This window comes from Arachis stenosperma, chromosome 1 (assembly GCF_014773155.1).
Source record: "Arachis stenosperma cultivar V10309 chromosome 1, arast.V10309.gnm1.PFL2, whole genome shotgun sequence".
Lineage (NCBI taxonomy): Eukaryota > Viridiplantae > Streptophyta > Magnoliopsida > Fabales > Fabaceae > Arachis > Arachis stenosperma.
The window spans coordinates 29,183,586-29,203,940 of NC_080377.1; the positions used below are offsets into that span (position 1 = coordinate 29,183,586).

General features: G+C 32.6%; 1 protein-coding gene across 2 annotated transcripts; it reads right to left on the reverse strand.

The window, feature by feature from the left end:
• Nucleotides 1–5,968: 5,968 nt before the first annotated feature.
• Nucleotides 5,969–12,537, reverse strand: LOC130962558 (transcription factor bHLH18-like). 2 transcript variants are annotated; one of them, XM_057888759.1, is made up of 4 exons: nucleotides 12,370–12,537; nucleotides 11,619–12,206; nucleotides 9,665–10,057; nucleotides 5,969–6,352 (listed from the first exon to the last, which is right to left on the reverse strand). In XM_057888759.1, the coding sequence occupies exons 1-4, from the start codon at nucleotides 12,403–12,405 to the stop codon at nucleotides 6,272–6,274; spliced, it is 1,098 nt and encodes a 365-aa protein (XP_057744742.1). In that variant the 5' UTR covers nucleotides 12,406–12,537; the 3' UTR covers nucleotides 5,969–6,271. The 2 variants fall into 2 exon arrangements, with proteins under 2 accessions (XP_057744742.1, XP_057744747.1); XM_057888764.1 differs by having other exon boundaries at nucleotides 5,970–6,352; nucleotides 11,619–12,203.
• Between the last annotated feature and the right edge of the window lie 7,818 nt (nucleotides 12,538–20,355).

The window sequence follows — 20,355 nt, forward strand, 5'->3', positions numbered from 1 at the left end:
AGAAAAAGGAAAGACAATTGCTTCCACCTCTGAGTCATGGGAGATGGAGAGATTCATCTCAAGGGTCTATAGCTCAATGGTAGAACATTTGACTACAAATCAAGAGATCCCTGAGATACCTCAGGGGATACATTTTCCTCTACACAATTATTGGGAGCAACTAAAGGATAGGAGCACCAAAATCACTAGGGATCATGCAACAGAAGCAAGGAAGAGATATAGAGAAGCTCAAAGAGCACCATTGGTTCTTCAAGAGGAGGACGCCACCCTCACTAAGGTGGACTCATTCCTTAATATCCTTTCTCTTATTTTTCTGTTTTTTTTTATTTTTATGCTTCATGTGTGTTTATGTGTTGTGTCTCTACCTCATGATCCTTAGTATTTAGTAACTATGTCTTAAAGCTATGAATAATTCCATGAATCCTTCACCTTTCTTAAATGAAAAATGTTTCTAAATCAAAAGAACAAGAAGTACATAAGTTTCAAATTTATCCTTGAATTTGGTTTAATTATATTGATGTGGTGACAATACTTTTTGTTTTCTGAATGAATGCTTGAACAGTGCATATTTTTGATCTTGTTGTTTATGAATGTTAAAATTGTTGGCTCTTAAAAGAATGATGAACAAAGAAAAATGCTATTGATAATCTAAAAAATCATAAAATTGATTCTTGAAGCAAGAAAAAGCAGTGAATAGCAAAAGCTTGCGAAAAAAAAAAGAAAAAAAAAAGAAAAAGCAAGTAGAAAAAGCCAATAGCCCTTAAAACCAAAAGGCAAGGGTAAAAAGGATCCAAGGCTTTGAGCATCAATAGATAGGAGGGCCCAAGGAAATAAATCCAAGACTAAGCGGCTAAATCAAGCTGTCCCTAACCATGTGCTTGTGGCATGCAGGTCCAAGTGAAAAGCTTGAGACTGAGTGGTTAAAGTCGTGATCCAAAGCAAAAAGAGTGTGCTTAAGAGCTCTGGACACCTCTAACTGGGGACTCAAGCAAAGCTGAGTCACAATCTGAAAAGGTTCACCCAGTCATGTGTCTGTGGCATTTATGTATCCGGTGGTAATACTGGAAAACAAAATGCTTAGGGCCACGGCCAAGACTCATAAAAGTAGCTGTGTTCAAGAATCAACATACTTAACTAGGAGAATTAATAACACTATCCGAAATTCTAAGTTCCTAGAGAAGCCAATCATTCTAAACTTCAAAGGAAAAAGTGAGATGCCAAAACTGTTCAGAAGCAAAAAGCTACAAGTCCCGCTCATCTAATTAGAATTAATATTCATTGATATTTTGGAATTTATAGTATATTCTCTTCTTTTTATCCTATTTGATTTTCAGTTGCTTGGGGACAACCAACAATTTAAGTTTGGAGTTGTGATGAGCGGATAATTTATACTCTTTTTGGCATTGTTTTTAGGTAGTTTTTAGTATGATCAAGTTACTTTTAGGGATGTTTTCATTAGTTTTTATGCTAAATTCACATTTCTAGACTTTACTATGAGTTTGTGTGTTTTTCTGTGATTTCAGGTATTTTCTGGCTGAAATTGAGGGACCTGAGCAAAACTCTGAAAGAAGGCTGACAAAGGACTACTGATGCTGTTAGATTCTGACCTCCCTACACTCGAAATGGATTTTCTGGAGCTACAGAACTCCAAACGGCGCGCTCTCAATGGCGTTGGAAAGTATACATCCAGAGATTTCCAGCAATATATAATATTTTATACTTTATTCGATATTTGACGACGTAAACTGGCGCTCAACGCCAGCTCTATGCTGCATTCTGGAGTCAAACGCCAGAAACACGTCACGAACCAAAGTTGAACGCCCAAAACACGTTACAACTTGGCGTTCAACTCCAAGAGAAGTCTCACCTCATGGATAGATCAAGCTCAGCCCAAACATACACCAAGTGGGCCCCGGAAGTGGATTTATGCATCAATTACTTACTCTTGTAAACCCTAGTAGCTAGTCTAGTATAAATAGGACTTTTTACTATCATATTAGACATCCTGGATTGTATTTTTGATCCTGTGATCACGTTTTGGGGGCTGGCCATTCAGCCATGCCTGGACCTTCATCACTTATATATTTTCAACGGTGGAGTTTCTACACACCATAGATTAAGGGTGTGGAGCTCTGCTGTACCTCAAGTTTCAATGCAATTACTACTATTTTCTATTCAATTCGACTTATTCTTATTCTAAGATATTCGTTGCACTTCAACTTGATGAATGTGATGATCCGTGACACTCATCATCATTCTCACCTATGAACGCGCGTGACTGACAACCACTTCCATTCTACCTTAGACCGGCGCATATCTTTTGGATTCCTTAATCAAAATCTTCGTGGTATAAGCTAGAATTGATGGCGGCATTCATGGGAATCCGGAAAGTCTAACCTTGTCTGTGGTATTCCGAGTAGGATTCCGGGATTGAATGACTGTGACGAGCTTCAAACTCGCGATTGCTGGGTGTGATGACAAACGCCAAAGAATCAAGGGATTCTATTCCAACATGATCGAGAACCGACAGATGATTAGCCGTGCTGTGACAGAACACTTGGACCATTTTCACTGAGAGGATGGGATGTAGCCATTGACAACGGTAATGCCCTACATACAGCTTGCCATAGAAAGGAGTGACAAAGATTGGATAAAAGCAGTAGGAAAGCAGAGATTCGGAAGGAACACAGCACCTCCATACACTTATCTGAAATTTTTACCATTGAATTACATGAGTAACTCTATCTTTATTTTCTATTTAATTTATTATTATTATTCGAAAACTCCATAATCAATTATTATTCGCCTAACTGAGATTTACAAGATGACCATAGCTTGCTTCATACCAACAATCTCTGTGGGATCGACCCTTACTCACGTAAGGTATTACTTGGACGACCCAGTACACTTGCTGGTTAGATGTGCGGAGTTGTGACAAAGTGTGATTCATGTTTAAGAGCACCAAGTCTTTGGAGCCATTGTTGATTATCACAATTTCGTCCACCAATCACCCACTTTTCTCTGCTTCCCACGTGTGTGCGTGGACGATGCGCACGCGTGACCCCGTTTTCTGCAAAAAAAATTTGATTTTTGAATTTTTAAAGCCGAATTTTAGACTTCTAAGCCTCAATTTTCATCCTTTTAAACCCTAAATTTTTATAGTATGCCTAGTAATGAGAAGAAGCTAGGACATGTGGTAAATTGTGGATGAAGTAAAGTGAGAATAATGATGAATGATGAGTAATGATGATTTTATGAGTTGTTGAGGATGATGGTGAAGTTGCTGTGTATGTTATATGAACTGGATGGCTGTGATAAGTATTGAATTATGGCTGAATATGTATATGTATATGATTAATGATTAAATGATTATGATTGATTGAGGAAGCTTGAACATGTGGCGAGTATGCCGGAGATGCATATATGATTAATGAATGAATGTGGTAAATGAATAATGATGGAAAATGTTGAATGTGAATATGCTTGTATTTTCTCTCTGGTTGTAAGGGTGACAGGGTACCGATACCCTCTAATGGTGATAGGCCACGAATTCTCTCTAATGGTAATAAGGCGCAATAGAGAGAGAGACTGTGCCCGGGTAGTAGCAAGGGGTCATGGTTCATCCCGCTTGCTCCGAGTCATTGTCTTAGAATTGGTAATAATGAAGGGTGATTATGAATGAATGTGTTTTTTTGATACCTGGGTAGTAGCAAGGGTGGTGGTTTGTCTCGCTTGCTCCAGGTTAATGTCTGAGATTTGATAACAATGATGATTGATTTTAAACTGAATGAATGTATGTTTTGAGATCCTGGGCAGTAGCAAGGATTGTGGTTCGTCCCACTTGCTCCAGGACAGAGATTGTGATGCCTGGGTAGTAGCAGCAGTAGTGGTGATTCTTCTCGCTCCAGGTTGAGCTTTTAAACACCCGCGTGGGTAGTAGCCGCAGTAGTAGTTGTTCCACTAGCTCTAGGTTGAGCGGGTAGTAGCAAGGGGGTTGTAGCTCAAACATACTTGCTCTGCAATGGATGTTTCTGTCCAATGGTTAGCTAACAGGACATGTCGGGTTGACTTTGTAACCGACAGATGATATCATCAGCCATAGGGCAGACATACATCATTTGCATAGGTTTGAATTGTTTGGATTTGCCTATTTGTTTTGGATTGCTATATCATATATGTTATGTTACCTGATTATGTGCCACTTGTTCTACTTGTACCTTTATTGTGTATTACTTGCCTGTATTGCTTGTATTTGTACAACTGAGAGGTCCCTCACGCTGGTGCCGGTTGACACTGAGTGCTGTTCTTGATGAGATGAGTTGATGATGTGATTGAATAATGATGATGATTATTAAATGAGATAATTTGAGCTTCTTGGGTAGACGCAGTGAAGTGATTTCACTTGCTCCAGGTGAGGAAATGAAGTAATGATATGAAATTACTGAGACAGAATAACTAGGGATGGTTTCGTTTATAATTCTAATTGTGAATTGTCGAAGAGTTAGAAAGTTGGAAAGCATGAGGAACATGAATTGGATTTAGCATCCCCTTATGACAGTTGCCTATTTTTGGATTAGCGAGAACATTGGATGAATATTAGGTGAAAGGAAGTTTAGGATGCTTAGTGCATTTTTATTACAATGCATTGTATTTATCTGGCACTTTTACCTTTCTGGGAACCCATGGGTCGGGGGTTCTCATTCCGTATATATCTCTTGTTTTGCAGATGCAGGTCCAAGTGCTCAATAGTGAGCTATGATTCGTCTAAAAGACGGCGAATATCTTTATATTCTCTACTTTATATTTTGCTTAGAATCTCTCCACCTTTATTTTGAAAAGCTTATATTATGTATTGAACTCTTTTGAAAATTTGCCTATAGAGGCCCTTATGTATCATTTGGGAGAGACTAGGAGTTATTGATGTCAACTACTTGTATCCTATACCCTACCCGGCCTAAACTTCGCGGGTCGCGTCTAGTGGCTATCTACTTATGTCTACTTATGCTATATATATATATATATATATATATATATATATATATATACACCTTCTGTCATTTTCTTATTCTCCTTTATGACTTCATCCTTATAACGCTTTCGACTTCACGCTTCATCTTTTAGTTGTCGACGCGCGAGTGATACGACTTCGCAATTTTATTTTTACTCTTTTCAGTCTTCTCGTCTAATACTCCTTTCATTTTTTTTGTAATTATGTATTAAAAATTTCACTTGAGAGTCATACCACCTTATCATTGACTTATGACTCGAGCATAAGAATTTGAATATTAGGGTGTTACACTCTCAACAAGAACTTGTGTTACGGTTAAGAAATTTCTATGTCACGATTAAAAAGTTTCGGAACTATTTTTTGATAAATTATGCACTCAAAACTCCTCCTCCTCTTCATCATCATGATCATCATCATTTTCTTCTTCTTTTCTTGTTCAACTTGTCCTTCTTATTTTACTATCTTATAATCCTTCTTGTTTTATGCTCTTAACAAAAATAAAAATAAGAAAAAATCAAACAAAGAAAAAAAACAGATAATGCTGCAAAATCACCAGAAAGAGGAGGAGAAAAAGAAAAAAATACAGCACCATCAGTAACAATAAAAGAATGACGATGTGGAGAAAACACAAAAAAAAAAAAGAAGAAAGAAACGTGAAGAAGAAGAAGAAGGAGTGGGATACGAACGTTTATGTTAATGGAGAGTTAGAGTGTGTAAATACACTCTTAATCTCTTACTAATAAAATTGGTTTTTGTTGAGTTTAGACAAAATTAAATTTAGTTACCCAAAAAATTTAGATGTGTAACAATACTGAATAATTATCTCTATAATCATAATTTATTCATGTAACTACTTATAGTTACTGTTTTAACTACATTATTATCCCTTTAATAAACTTCTTACTAGTATGACCTGTATATATATCCCTTCATTGAAAAACATTGTTAGCTTCAATTAAGTCTCTCCACAAATTGTAATAATTCATATTTTCCCTTATTATTTGCAAATAGACTCACTAAGGCAAAACAAAGGAAGAACAATGTCACATAAACTCGAGCTCCATTCTTCTTCTGCTCGAATAATATACATATACAAATACATTTTTTGTAATAAGGCTCATGCAAGCCACCGATCAATAATAGATAATATATTATAGACAAAATCTCTATTTGATACAGACTTCACCTTCCTTCCATTATTAATGTGTGAAGACAACTCACAATAACTATTTGCTCATTATTGTTTATGAGTTGGGTTATGAATTATGACAAGATGAACTTCAATGTTTCCACGCGTATGCTCTTGACAAGTTCCTTAACAGTCAAATTGTACCCTTCGCCCATCTGCAAATTAAAACATATATTGTTAGTTTGTTTTTATATGTTCAAATACAACTATTATACTAATTAAAGTCATAATAAATACCATGAAATTCACAAGTTAAATAATTAATAAAAAAGTCATGATAAAAAGACAGAGAGAACGAATCAAACAGAAAAGATATGTTATTTAATTTTAACATAAAATACGCTTATCAGAAACATTAAAGTGGCAGATATATTATTTTTTTGTTTCAGAAAAAAAAATTCAATTAGACCAACTATATGTATAGAGTCATTTTATAAATTTATTTTGTCGGGTTATATCATATTTTGATAGGATACTAGCTACAGTTTCCCTTCTTTAAATTTTTATCCCATTGTTTTTTTTTCTTTTTTGAGAAATCTTAATGATGCCGTAACAGTAAATAACTAAATATAAGACTTATAATATATTTATTGATGGATAATATTTTTTTTATTTTATTTTAGAGTAACTAATACCTCTAATCAATCTTTTTTTTAAATCAGATATTTTCTTTTCAACAAATTTTAATTAATATCAAATTAATTTTTAAATTAATGAAATGTAGTGGATGAAACACTGGGAGTACAAAGCAAATAGAGAGAAAACTGGGAGAAGAAATAGGATTAATTAATACTCAATTAAAGTGAAAGACCTTAAACTATACTAATAAGGACAGAGCCATTTTATACTAGTGAGGAGTATCTAAACTATTCTAATTAACTAATCTTACGTGGCTTCCTACTAATAACAATTGATAACTAACCTAGTAACCATCAGGTACATAATTTAGTCACATTAATTGTGAGAGGTATGAGAACTATACTTAGCTACACGAGCTCCATAGTAAGTTAAGGTGAGTAGGGGTTTCCTTTAAATAACACTCTTTCTTAAGTTGGGAAGATGTTCAACAGTCCCAACTTGCGATGAAGGGGGGAGAAGGTCGCTAGAAGCAGAGTCTTGATGAGGAGGTTACAATTTGATCAGCGGTAAAAATCAGCAGCAAATGGATGTATCTTTCTATAAACTTGACTCTAACCACATGGCAATCAACTTCAATATGCTTAGTCCTTTAATGGAACACAAAATTTGAAGCAATAAGAAATTATTACAGAAAATGCTAATTGATTTTGTCAGTGACATCCCCAAATCCTTCATAATATATCCCAACCAAATAGCTTCCTTAGTTGCTGTAGTTAAGGCACGATACTCGGCTTCAGATAAACTATACGAAATAATACTTTGCTTATTTTTACACTTTCAATAAATCAAAGATGAGACAAGATAAAAATAGTAAGCTAAAGTGGAGTGCCTGGTATCCAGACATGCAACCTAGTCCAAATCGAAAAAACCAATGATGCACAGATCAAAGGAGGTAGGGAAGAAAAGGCCCTATGCTGGAGCAGACTTTAGGTACAGTAGAATCCTATGAGCTTCATGGAAATGAACGTCTCTAGGACTGTCCAAAAACTCACAAAGTCTACTTATTGCATAACTAATGTCTGGACGAAGATTTGTCAAGTATATATAGCAGCTTCCCAACCAATTTGCAATAGCCTGTAGCATTCGGGAGTAATGTGCCACTATCTTGGCCCAATTTTTCAATATAATCCATGTAAGTAGAGATTGGCTTACAATCAACAAAGCCAAAATCGGAGAGCATGTCAATTACATATTTCCTTTGATATAGTGCAATTTTCTTATCTGATTCGGTCACCTCGAGTCCAAGAAAAAACTTTAGATCCCCAATATTCGGTAAAATATTCGGTCACAGTGATATCTCTTTATTTAAGAGCATATAGCTTTTCTTGTAATCCAGCTACTCGAAATTTATCTCCCTGGTAGTTCTTATACCTTAACTCTTCCCAAAGATCTGATGTTTCATTGTTCCAACTTACACTTTGAATAATATCAGAATTCAGACTAAGGTTTATTCATGCAATTACGTAAGTATTGCAACATTCATCCTAGGATTCATAGGAGGGATCGTGTATCTCAAGTCTAGGAAAAATACCATCAATGAATTTTATTTTATTGTTAGATCTCAGAGCTCTAATCATAGATCTACTCCAATCTCCATAATTCTTTCCATTGAAAATAACATTTGTAATTTCAATACCTAGATTTCAGATGAATGCAAGAAAACGTGACTTTAAGGATCTTGATTGAATCCTCCACTACTCTAACGGTGTGAGCATGAATGGCAAAAAATTGACTAAAAGATGCAGAAATTCCATGCAAATCAAGGTTCTCTAATGGAGATCGCATTTGTGGATTCGCTCTCATAGTGTCACGAACTAGATCCATTCACTGTATGCTTTGCATTTTCAGAACTTGTGTTTGTGATGTTCACGTCTGAAATATTGAACTCCTTCTTCGACCCCAATCTTAAGTGCACTCAGCGAACTCCATGCTCATTGTACCATGATAAAATGTGGTGGATGAAGCATCGAGAGCACAAACCAAACAGAGAGAGAATTGGGAGAAAGAATGAAATTGATTAATACTCAATTGCAGTGAAAAACCTCAAACCATACCAATGAGGGCAGAGTCCTTTTATACTAGTGAGGAGTAGCTAAACTATTCTAACTAACTAATCCTACGTGGCTTTCTACTAACAACAATTGATAACTAACTTAGTAACCACTGTACTATTTATATAATTTAGTCATACCAATTGTGTAAGTATGAGAGCAGCTATACTTAGCTACATGAGCTGCATAGTAAGTTAAGGTGAGTAGGAGCTTTCCTATCAAGTAACATCAATTTTATTATATAGACAAATCATTTCATATATCAGATTGTTTATTATTTATCTAGAGAAATTGACTCAATAATTTTAAAATTATGAAAAAAAACTTTTATATTTGTATTAAATAATGTAAAAATTAATTTGCCTAAATTTTTTATTAAAATCTAAAACCAATTTATCTAATAAAATAAAAAATAAAAACTTATTTAGTATAAAAAGTTTTTAAAAATTAAAGTGTGAGATTGAAAATTATTTGAACTTTAAAGTGAGATATTACTCTTTAGAGTTTATCTATGTGTGTATTTGAATTAAGTTTAAGCCATTTTGACAAAGAAAAAAATATAAAAATCAACCTTTAATTTTACTTAGTTAATATTAGTTAAACCTTTTAATTTTAAAAACTTTTATTATTTAAAAATTTATAATGTATAATTTATAATTTAAAATTAATTATATTAACTAAAAAAATTATTAACTAAAAAAATTAGTATTGTTTGATATATATGCAAAAAGAATAAAAGAAAGCATTGTGTAGGGCAGTAGGATAAAAGTTCTATACCCGAGTAATGACAGTTATATCAAGAACCGAATCTCCAAAAGGCAACGCACTACTATTCAAAACAAGTAGGTTATGTCCTTGAATCTCAGAAAGTAATTTGACCAAAATACCCTTATGCTTTTGACACTGAATCCGAATCAAAACCTGTTGCCCTGATACTCTTGCTTCCACATGATGGAGAAGTGAAGAAGAATCATGATTAGAAGCATCATCAACAATAACGCTCTCATCGTCACTCTCATTATCATGTGGTGACCTTTTGTTAAGAACAATCACAGAAGGCTCTTCTACTATTTCCTTTATTTTTTCATTATCTTGTTCTAGTGTTGTAAGACGAATTTTGAGATCCTTCACGTACTTGATTGCATTCTCTAACACAGTAACTTTGTCTATCTGTATTGTCAAAATACGTATATTAGTTATTAACTGTTAATTAATTATAAATTAAAGATACAAATATATAATTTTATACAGGATTGTAAAATATATAACAAATTATGGATGTTGACTGTGTGACGATATGATAAAAACATATTAAGATTTTAATTTTTATCTCATTTAAATATTATATATGCATAATGTTTTTTATTTTTATATTATATAATTTTATCATACACGAATTTTCATTTTTTTAATTGTAAAAAAAATATTAGAGGATTATTAGAATTTATTAATTTTTGTTATTCATTAGTATTAATATTTGAAAATATAAGTTAAAAATATGTTATTGAATTATGAGACTAAATAAATTAAGTTAATAACTAAAAATATCACAAAAAAAAACATAAATTTTAATGGTTCTTAGCTTAACTTGAGCATTTCTCTTGTAAAAATATTATTCACCTGATCCATTAACATGCATAACAATAATAATCTCTCTTATTTCAGCCTATGAATATAAACATAAATAAAAATTAAAGTATGATATAAAGTGTAATATTACTTAACTATTGATATATATTAGAAGAAATTAATACTAGTTACTTTTCGAAAGGTCGCTTTAATTATTATTATTATTATTATTATTATTATTATTATTGTTATTATTATTATTGCGTCAATATCTTGTTTTTCTCAAACAAGACAGGAAACGCTCATAAATCATATATGAAATAGACATTTGATTGAAACTCTTTAGGCCAAATTTTATAATTATGTGAGGATATTTGGGGATTGAAAGTATTCAATGTACCACGTTTTTGAAATGTCTTTTAATATGTAGACTAGCTAGTATATTAATATGTACTATCGATTCAGTTTTGTTATTAATTAAATATATGCAAAAATGGTAAAAATAACTAAAAATTTTTGGATTTAAATCTTTGATATATACAAAAAAAACTTTTTTATATATTATATATAATAAAAGATATTATAAAAAAAGAAAAATTTAGACATCAATCTCTCTCATATTCTCATTATATATATATATATATAGAGAGAGAGAGAGTAAAAGGTACCTTTTACTATTTCTATTTAATTAATTTTATACTTATTATTTTATAAATATATGATAAATAAAAAGATGAATAAATAATAGACATATTATTATTACTTATTAAGTTATCAATAAATATAAAGAGACTGAGATTTTTTTTTTTTACTTAGTAAATAAGATAGTGAAAATGTCTTTCTTTTAACATAAAGTTTATCTTTATTGTCGTGTATCTTCAAAATAATTAGAATTTGGAGAATAAAAATAAAAGTAGTGTTAGAAAACCAATAATCTAAGTGTACAATGTGTACAATAAACTAAATCTTTGGTCCCTATACTCTCTCTAAAAATAAAGATATATTTTCTCTGTCATATTTATATTTTCTCTCTCATTCTTTTTTTGGTATATTCTTAAACATTTCTTAAACACAATATTATAATAAGACTGACTTAGCAACATATTAAAACCAACTAATGCCATAATAATAATAATAATAATAATAATAATAATAATAATACCTTCTTGAGGCCAGGAACAAGAGCTGCAAGAGCAATGAAACTCTGGCTGATCTTCTCTCTTCTCTTCCTCTCAGCTATGATATGATCCTGAGCGTTAGATGGTGACCTCTTAGAACCCTTTGATGAGGATTTTGTGACCAGGTTTTGATTTTTTGATGACCCATTTACCACCTCTTTTAGTTTTGTCTCTGTGTTCAAGGTGGTATAATCTAAATCATAAAGCTGGGTGGTATTATCATTATTATTGAGAGAGGAGTTTGAGTTGTCAAAGCACAGAATTTGTGGCTGAAATGATGTTATTGATGATGATGATGATGATGATGAGAGGGAAGAAAAATTTGGTGATAATGATGAATAATAAGAATTATTATCAGTATTGGTACTTGTTTTGAGAAACTTAGAAGGCCTCTCATCATCAAAACTAGTTTCATCAACGGAAGAGTAATTATTATTATTGCTTGGTGACTCGAACATTATTGAATTCCCCATGTCATGTGCGAAAAATAAATCTTCATCATAATCATCAATCGAGTTGTTCATGCTGTACTCTTTCGGAAAGAAATTGTTGTAATCATCTTCCATTTCCTGCTAATAAGAAGTTAGAGAAAAACAATTATTATTATTATTATTATTATTATTATTATTATTATTATTATTATTATTATTATTATTATTATTATTATTATTATTAAATTGTTGAACAAATTAAATTGGAAATGGAAACGTAAATATATGAAATTAATTCCCTTACCAGATCATGTAACCAGCTAGGTGATGACGATTCCATCGGAGTGTTAATAATTTGTTCTCTAATGAGTAGGAATCACTGAAATAGAATTAGCAATACTTATTAAGTGTAGCTAAGTAGTGAAACAAAGGTGACTCTTTAGAGAGCTATTACTATTCCTATTGAGTGCGAAAGAGGGAGTCCCCAATGTTCACTCTTTATAGTAGTAAGTTCAAGCCTTTGATAATCAGTTTCTCCACTACACCTAGCTATGTATGGACCCCACTATGGCCATAAAAATATTAAACAAAGAGATCTCTATCTTTCTTTCTTTTTTTCTTTTACTTTTTTTTTTTCATTGAGCAGATGCGAATTTAATTTGCAAAAACTCTAGCTACAACTTTTGTCGTATTGTTATTATATACCATTATTTAATTATTCTGGCAAAGACACTTTTTTCACTGTTTTGTTGTCTTAATTGTTTTGATTCTATGATTCGTGCGTTCGATGTGAACGTTTGAAAATAACTGTAATGTAAAAATGGTATTTGGCAATAGTAGATGTGATAGATCACATATAGATGTAAGCAATCTAAAATATATATATAATTATTATATGTGCCACCCTGTTGCTGGGATTGGGATTGGAATTGGAACCTGAATCATGTGATATATTATTAGGATGGATCTCAATAATTGAGTCAATAAAAGGAGTCAGCTAACCCCTAACCGAATCAGATTTCCCTCAATATATATTATATGTCATAGATATATTATATGTCACTATGAGCATTCTAAGAAATTTCTTTCTTAATTATATAGGAAAAGGAAGTATCAAATGTCTAAAATTGAAAAAAAAAAAGTCTGTTGATGCGGAATTTTGCAAAATTACAATTCGACAAATGCATTGAATCGTATTAAATAATATTACGGTAAGTGAGTTATCATTCCCATAAGAATTAAAAGACTAAATAACAATAATTAATTGATTATTCTAATTAGATAAATCAAAGAAACAGACGAATAAGAATGAAACGCGTGAACAGAAAGGAATAAGAATAGCAAGCGGTGAATGTAAAAACAATAATGATAAAAATGTTAACGTTTCAGAGATATTCACTTTTTTAGGAAAACAATCATTGTGTTCATTTATTTGAAGCATGTAACGATCAATCACGACAAATTATAAATAATCAAATTCCAATTCATTGACAATTTAATTTTTTAATCTAATTAACTGTTAATTCCTTAGTCAATTATTATTTAAGAAAAGAGGTGAAGCACAATTCTAATTTAATTTCATATATATAAGATTCAAGAATAGTCTTTAGGTTAAATTTTATGTCACTTATCCAAACAAGTCACAAACAATTGAAACTTACCAAGTGTCGCACACTCTTTAAAATATTATTCCTAGTTAAATAAAAAAAATAGTGAGGAAGAGTTTTTAAGCTAGTTCAAATATTACTTTTTCCAAAACAATATTTAGAATTCAAAATGGAGTTAGAATATCTTTTAACAATTCTAAATCCTTAGGGATGAAGAACAAAAACTCAATCACGCAAAATAGATCAAAGTATAAACTTCAAATAAAGTAAAACATTTAGATTTATACTTTATAAAGAGACGAACAGAGCTCTCCTCATAGTGCAAAGAAAAACCTAGAATTATCAATTCAAAACGGCTGAAGAAAGTGAAGAAGAGATAAGAGAAGCGAGTGTGTGTGTCTCTTTTCCTTTTTATACTAACCCTAAAAAAACTAATTTAGAATTCAAACTAATTCAAAAAGAAACTAAATCAAATTCAATCTAATTAATTAAGTCTTAATGACTCTTAATTAGCTAATGACCTTTTTTGTAATTGAAATTCAAAACTTGGTGCCTTACTTAGTTGAAATCATGAGCTTAAAACTTGATCTTGGATTATCCAATAATTGAGTGCTTGAATAGTTGAAGAATTAATGAAAGATTAGTGAAGGAACCAAGGCCCTGGAAGGTGGCCCAAGTTGGTGCATTATATGCCTATACCATGTGTATAACGCATGGCTCTCAAATCGGAGAATTTGGCCTCTGTTTGGTTTCTGACGTATAATGCAGAAATTTCCACGTTGTATGCATGACACTTGGCAGTCATGGAGTGCTTTTTGTGGCATGAGTGTGGCTATTTTAGACTTATGTCTATTATAGACTATTATATATCATTGAAAAGTTTTAAATGTTAATTTTTTAAGGCTGCTGAAAATTTCTTTATTTAAACCTCTCTAGCCCAAATTATATTCGTTGGAGTGAGAAGAGGTCAGAGGGGTCTGGTTGGCTTGTGTGTATAACGTGAAATGCCATGCGTATAATGGATGGGCTTTGTTTGGCCCCTGGAAGTGCATATTTTAGTGCATTGTACGCCATATACCCTGTATATAAGGCATGGCTCTTCATTTGGCTACTGGGAGGCTTTTTTTTCATGCGGATAACGTCATATGCCATGCGTATAACGCATGGGTCTTCATTTGGCAAAGTTTTAGCCTCTGTTTGCTTTGGCCAGTAGCACGCATGGCTTCCCATGTATGATGCACAGCTTCAATTGGTATCTTCTTATCCAGAGAGCTCTCTATTTGTCCAGAGAGCTTTGCGTTTGATTCCCCCTTCTTCTGCCTCTTCTTTGTGATGATTCCTAGCCTCTTCTTCTTCCATGATTTTTGCTAACTTTCCTCCAAATTCTATTATAACAAATGAATTTAAACTAACTCAAAGTAATGCTCATTAAATCATAAAATCATTGCTTATCTAACAAGAATCATTAGCTTATTGAATGAATTTCTAAAAGAAAAAAAACTAAAGAACTATGCACAAAGGAGTCTTCTAAAATGGAGTGGGTTGAAGAATTTTTCGACATTTTAGTGAGTGAAGTGATCAAATGATAGTGGGGTGAACTCCGAATTGTGTGATCATGTATGGATTATAGTGCTTGCTAGGCTTACAATTGAAAGTCTTAGAACTTAGAAATTCTATTCAGATGATATTAGGGAGGTCTCTTTATAGATTTTTCACCTTGAAGACAGCTTCCCATTTTTTTTATTGGGTGCTTTGCATCTTGAGTCTAGCTGTGACTCTAAATATTTTGTCTCAAACTTTGCTCGATAAAGGAACACCACAATCACTTGACTGGGAAACTCTTTGAGTCCGTGCTTCTTTTTATTCTTCCCAGTTAGTGGTGCTCAATGTAACACACTAATATTCAAATCCTTATACTCGAGTCATAAGTCAATGATAATAAGGTGGTACGACTCGCAAGGTGGATTATATATATATATATATATATATATATATATATATATATATATATATCTATATATATAAGTTGAAAGGAACTATTAAATGAGAAGTCTGGAAAGGAGTAAAATAAATCACGAGCGGAAACTCTCATGTATCAATAAAATAGAAGATAAAGCGCAGCTTAAAGCGAAGTGATAAACCCAAATTTTAGGATTTATCTTGTGTTGAATTTAGGGCCAGTTTGGCTAAACTTATTAAATAAGTTCTTTTGAAAAAGGAGCTTAAAATATAAGGACTTTTATTAATAACAACTTTTAAATAAGTTATTTTGTGTTTGGAAAGTTATTATAGAAGTCTTTGTTTTAAAGTTGTGCATTAAATAGGAGTGATAAAATAACTTTTGAAAATAGGAGAAGTCACATTTTTTAGCTTCTTCAAAAGCTCTTAAATAACTTTTTGAAAAGTTAAAAGTTTATCTAAAAAATTATACCAAACACTATTAATGTAACTTTTTATAAGTCAAAAGTTGAAAAAAGTAGCTTTTTGGTGTTTCCCAAACAGACCCTAGTGGATTTTATCAACTTATCTCACATTTATTCAATGAAATAGCATGTTCTTATGAATTTCTCCTAAATTATGCTTAAGATTAAAAATATACTGTTTAGACTCTTAATTTGCTAAATTTAATTCACTTTAATTCCATTCGATGTCTTGATATGTTTGATGAAGTGATTTCAGGTCTAGAAGAAAAAGATTGGATTGAAGGAATGACAAAAAAGCATGTAAAAGTGAAGAATTCATGAAGAAATGAAGTTTGGAAATCTGCCCAGCTCCACGTACGCATGACCTTCGCGTACGCGTGACACTTGTCACACGACCAACTTAATGAAATCGTGGCTGGCGATTTCTGAGCTTACTCAGGCCCAAATCCAACTCATTTCTAAAGTATTTGAAGCCAAATTCAAGAAGGAACAAGGGGGATACAATTAGTGTAGCTTAAGAACGATGCTTTAGGTCATTTTCTAGAGAGAGAAGCTCCCTCTTTTCTCTAGAATTAGGGTAGATTTAGGGTAATCTCTCTTAGATTTAGATTTTATTTCTTGCTTTGATCTAGTTTCTTTTACTTTTCCTTGTTCTATTATTTTGATTTTCTTAGTTCTTCTTGTTGATTTCTCTTTTATGTCACTTTTTAGTTTATGAATTGTTGTTACTTTTAATTTCATTTAATGCAATTTGATGTTTTATGTTTCTTTGATGTTTGTTTGAGTTATTGTTTTTATTTTCTTGTATTTGGTAGTAGTAGATTTTACTATTTGCAATTGAATATGCTTTTTTTTTTATGCACACCAAGTGTTTGATAAAATGCTTGGCTTAGTTTTAGAGTAGATTTTTTAGCATTCTTGGCTTGGAAAGAGAAGCTTGGTAGTCTTGAGTCATTAATACCCAATTTATGTTGGTGATCTAGAGTTGTTAGTTAATCTTGTTTCCATTGACATTACTTATGGATTGGGGTTAACTAGGCATATTTGACTTTCTTTCGATGTGAAGATAACATAATAGGCTTAACTCTTGTTAATTATTGTGTTATGATTAATGATTAGGATAAAAAATCTTGATTCTCAATCCTTGCCATAAATGCGTCTCTTTAGTAATTGTTATCTTTAGTTGTTTGCTTTACTTCATTGTTATTTAAATTTATTACCATTTAATTTTTTGCTTCTTTATCAACCCACCCCCGTGAAACTCATAACCAATAATTGAGCACTCAATTGTAATTCTTAGGGAGAACAACCCGGGAGCAATACTCTTGGTTATTTTTATTGGGTTGAACTTATGACAACCAAAATTAAACTGTGATGGAGAATCCATTGTTGGTCTAGACTGTGCTTTCAACAAAGAGATCCTTTTTATTGAGGAATTCTAGACCGACATAAATTCTACCCATCACAAAGCTAAAGATAAGCAGTAAGGAAGGATAAGATAAGGATATGATATAAATATATAATATAAGTAAATAGCCACTAGTCGTGACCCACGAAGTTTAGGTTGGCTAGGGTTACAAAAGTAAAAGCAATTAACAACAGAATTTTTCTATCTCTACCAACGATGCATCATCGGCTATATAGGCAAGTTTTCTTTCAAAATAAAAATGGAGAGACTGTAAACAAAATATAAACAGAATCCAATGTTCTTTGCCATCTCTCAGATGAAGTACAGTTCACTGCTGAGTACCTGGACCTACATTTGAAAAATAAGAGATATATACGGAATGAGAACTCTCGACCCATGGGTTCGCAGTACATTAAAAGGGCCAAATAAATACAATGCACTATAATAAGAACTTACTAAGTATCTTAATCTCCCTTTCATCAATTATTCACCCTAGGTTCTCACTAATCCATAACTTATGCAACTGTCGTAGGGGATACTAAGTCTAATTCAATCTATCATCTTTCCCAACTTTCTAACTTCCAATTCATTGCAGAACCATGACCAAAACTAGCACCATCTAATTCGACTCAGTAATTATATATCAATACCTCCCATATTCACCTGGAGCAAGTGAAATTACTTCACTACGTCTACCTAGAGAGCTCAAATCATCTCATTCAGTATTCATCACTGTTAATCAATTATCTCATCATTTTATTTCAATAAAGACTGCCCTCAGCGTCAACTGACACCAGCATGAGGGACCTCTCAGTTGTACAAGCACAAGCAATACAAACAAGTAATATACAAGTAAGGCAATTAAGGCAAGTAACATTTAGTCATATAACATATTCAATTAGGCAAACTAATACAATTAGGCAAACCTAAACAAATCAAATATATTCAAATGATATATGCCTGCCTTATGGCCAATGAGCTCATCTATCGGTTATACAGCCAACTCGACACACCCAGTAGTTAACCCGTATATCGTCTCTCAACACGAAGGGAATCCTCAACCTTCAAGGAAGGAATTCTCAACCTCCCATTTAGAGAGGGACTGTGATGTGATGATTGGGAATCCTCAACCTAACTCATTCATACCATAACCAAGAATCAAATAAAAGAGAATCCCGAACCTTCTCCATCCAATTCCCCAATGTAGCAAGAGAGGAAATTCTCAACCTCGTCTTGTCCATTACAACAAGAGAGAGAATCCTCTATCTCAACTTGTGGTGTGGGATTCAAAGTCCAGAAACTAACCGACAAGTGCACCGGGTCGTACCAAATAATACCTCAGGTGAGTGAGGGTCGATTCCACGAGGATTAATGGACCAAGCAACAATGGTTGAGTGATTCACTTAGTCAGGCAAGCAAAAAAGAGTGTTTTAGGGTTCAAATTCATTTAACAGTAAATCAAGAGAACTAAGAAAACAAGCAGTAAATGGGTTGTGAAGATTATATGAGACAACAGTTAATGTTTCAGAGATATTTATTTTTGGATTTCTATTTCTTACCAACAATTTTAATCATGCAAGATTCAATTTATGGCAAACTGTAATTGACTAAACCCAAATTCCTTAGTAATTTAGTCTCCTCTAACCTTGTTAACTGCCAATTCTTTAGTCACTTAATTTCGATTAGAGGTTCAAGTCCAATTCTAGTTTATTAGCCACAAAAACCCTAATTACTCAAATATAAGAGGATTATATGTCACGTATCTCATTAAGTCCAAGCAATTAGTGTTTAGGAGGAATTAGTTTCAAGCTTTTCCCAATAAATTGCTTTTCCAAGATTTAACAAGAACTCAAGTAGAAAAAAGGGTTATCTTCCAATATATTCTAATCCCTAAGATGAAGAACGAAAGCAAATCCTTGAAATTGAAATCAGTACATTAATTAAAATAGAATAGCAATAATATTAATCAATTGAATAAATAGAGTTCTTAACCTTAACAGGGGAGGTTTAGTTGCTCATGACTCAGAGAAAAACTAGAGTTCCAAAATCTGTGAAAACTGGAATGAGGTAGAGAAAGAAGGTCTAGCCCGAAGGGCTAAATCTTTTCTCTTTTATATTTAACCTAATTTGATTTGAAAATAAAATAGAATAATAAATTTTAAACCTAAAAGATTGTGTTTTGAAATAATAATAATCATAAGAAAGTAGAATAAAATAATTATTAACTAAATCTTTAGCCATGAAGCCCTTCTTTATGATCCAGATCTGTGCTACTGGCGCTAAATGCCAGTTTCGGCGTTTAGTGCCCTTGAGGCAGAGAAGTTTCTGTCTTCCTAGCATTTAGCACTGACAACTTCTGATTCTGGACATGAATTACAACATCTCCTGTGGTAAACGCCAGTAGTGGCATTTAGCGCAAGCTTAGCAGAGAGCTTGCACGCGGTACGAGGCATCTGGCACTAAACGCCCAGTAGCGGCATTTAGCGCCAGCTTGGTAATAGTGAATTTCTTCCTTTCCAAACTTGCCCGGATTTTTTCTGAAATAAATAAAACCACAATGCGCCTCAAAGTAGCATCCAAATAGGCTTCAAACACTAAAAACTCAATAAAATTGAATCAATTCATAGTAAAATAACAAGAAAATAAAAAGAAGATGCTCACGCATAACAACACCAAACTTGAACTGTTGCTTGTCTTCATGCAACTAAAACAATATAGGGCTGAGAAGAGAAATTGTCTAAGGACTTGAACAATCATTTAAGCTCTTGTCCATTTACTGAGTGGGGTTGATGACACTGTGACTCTTAATAGGTTTGGCATCTCACTATCCTTTGAAGCTCAGAAATATTGAT

Bases quoted from the DNA above. Each gene is read 5' to 3' on its own strand.
- LOC130962558 (XM_057888759.1), bottom strand. From the start codon at position 12,405: ATGGAATCGTCATCACCTAGCTGGTTACATGATCTG. The intron at 12,207-12,369 runs GTAAGGGAATTA...ACTTCTTATTAG, and splicing joins CTAGCTGGTTACATGATCTG to CAGGAAATGGAAGATGATTA. The intron at 6,353-9,664 runs GTATAGAACTTT...TTTAATTTGCAG, and splicing joins ATATAACTGTCATTACTCGG to ATGGGCGAAGGGTACAATTT.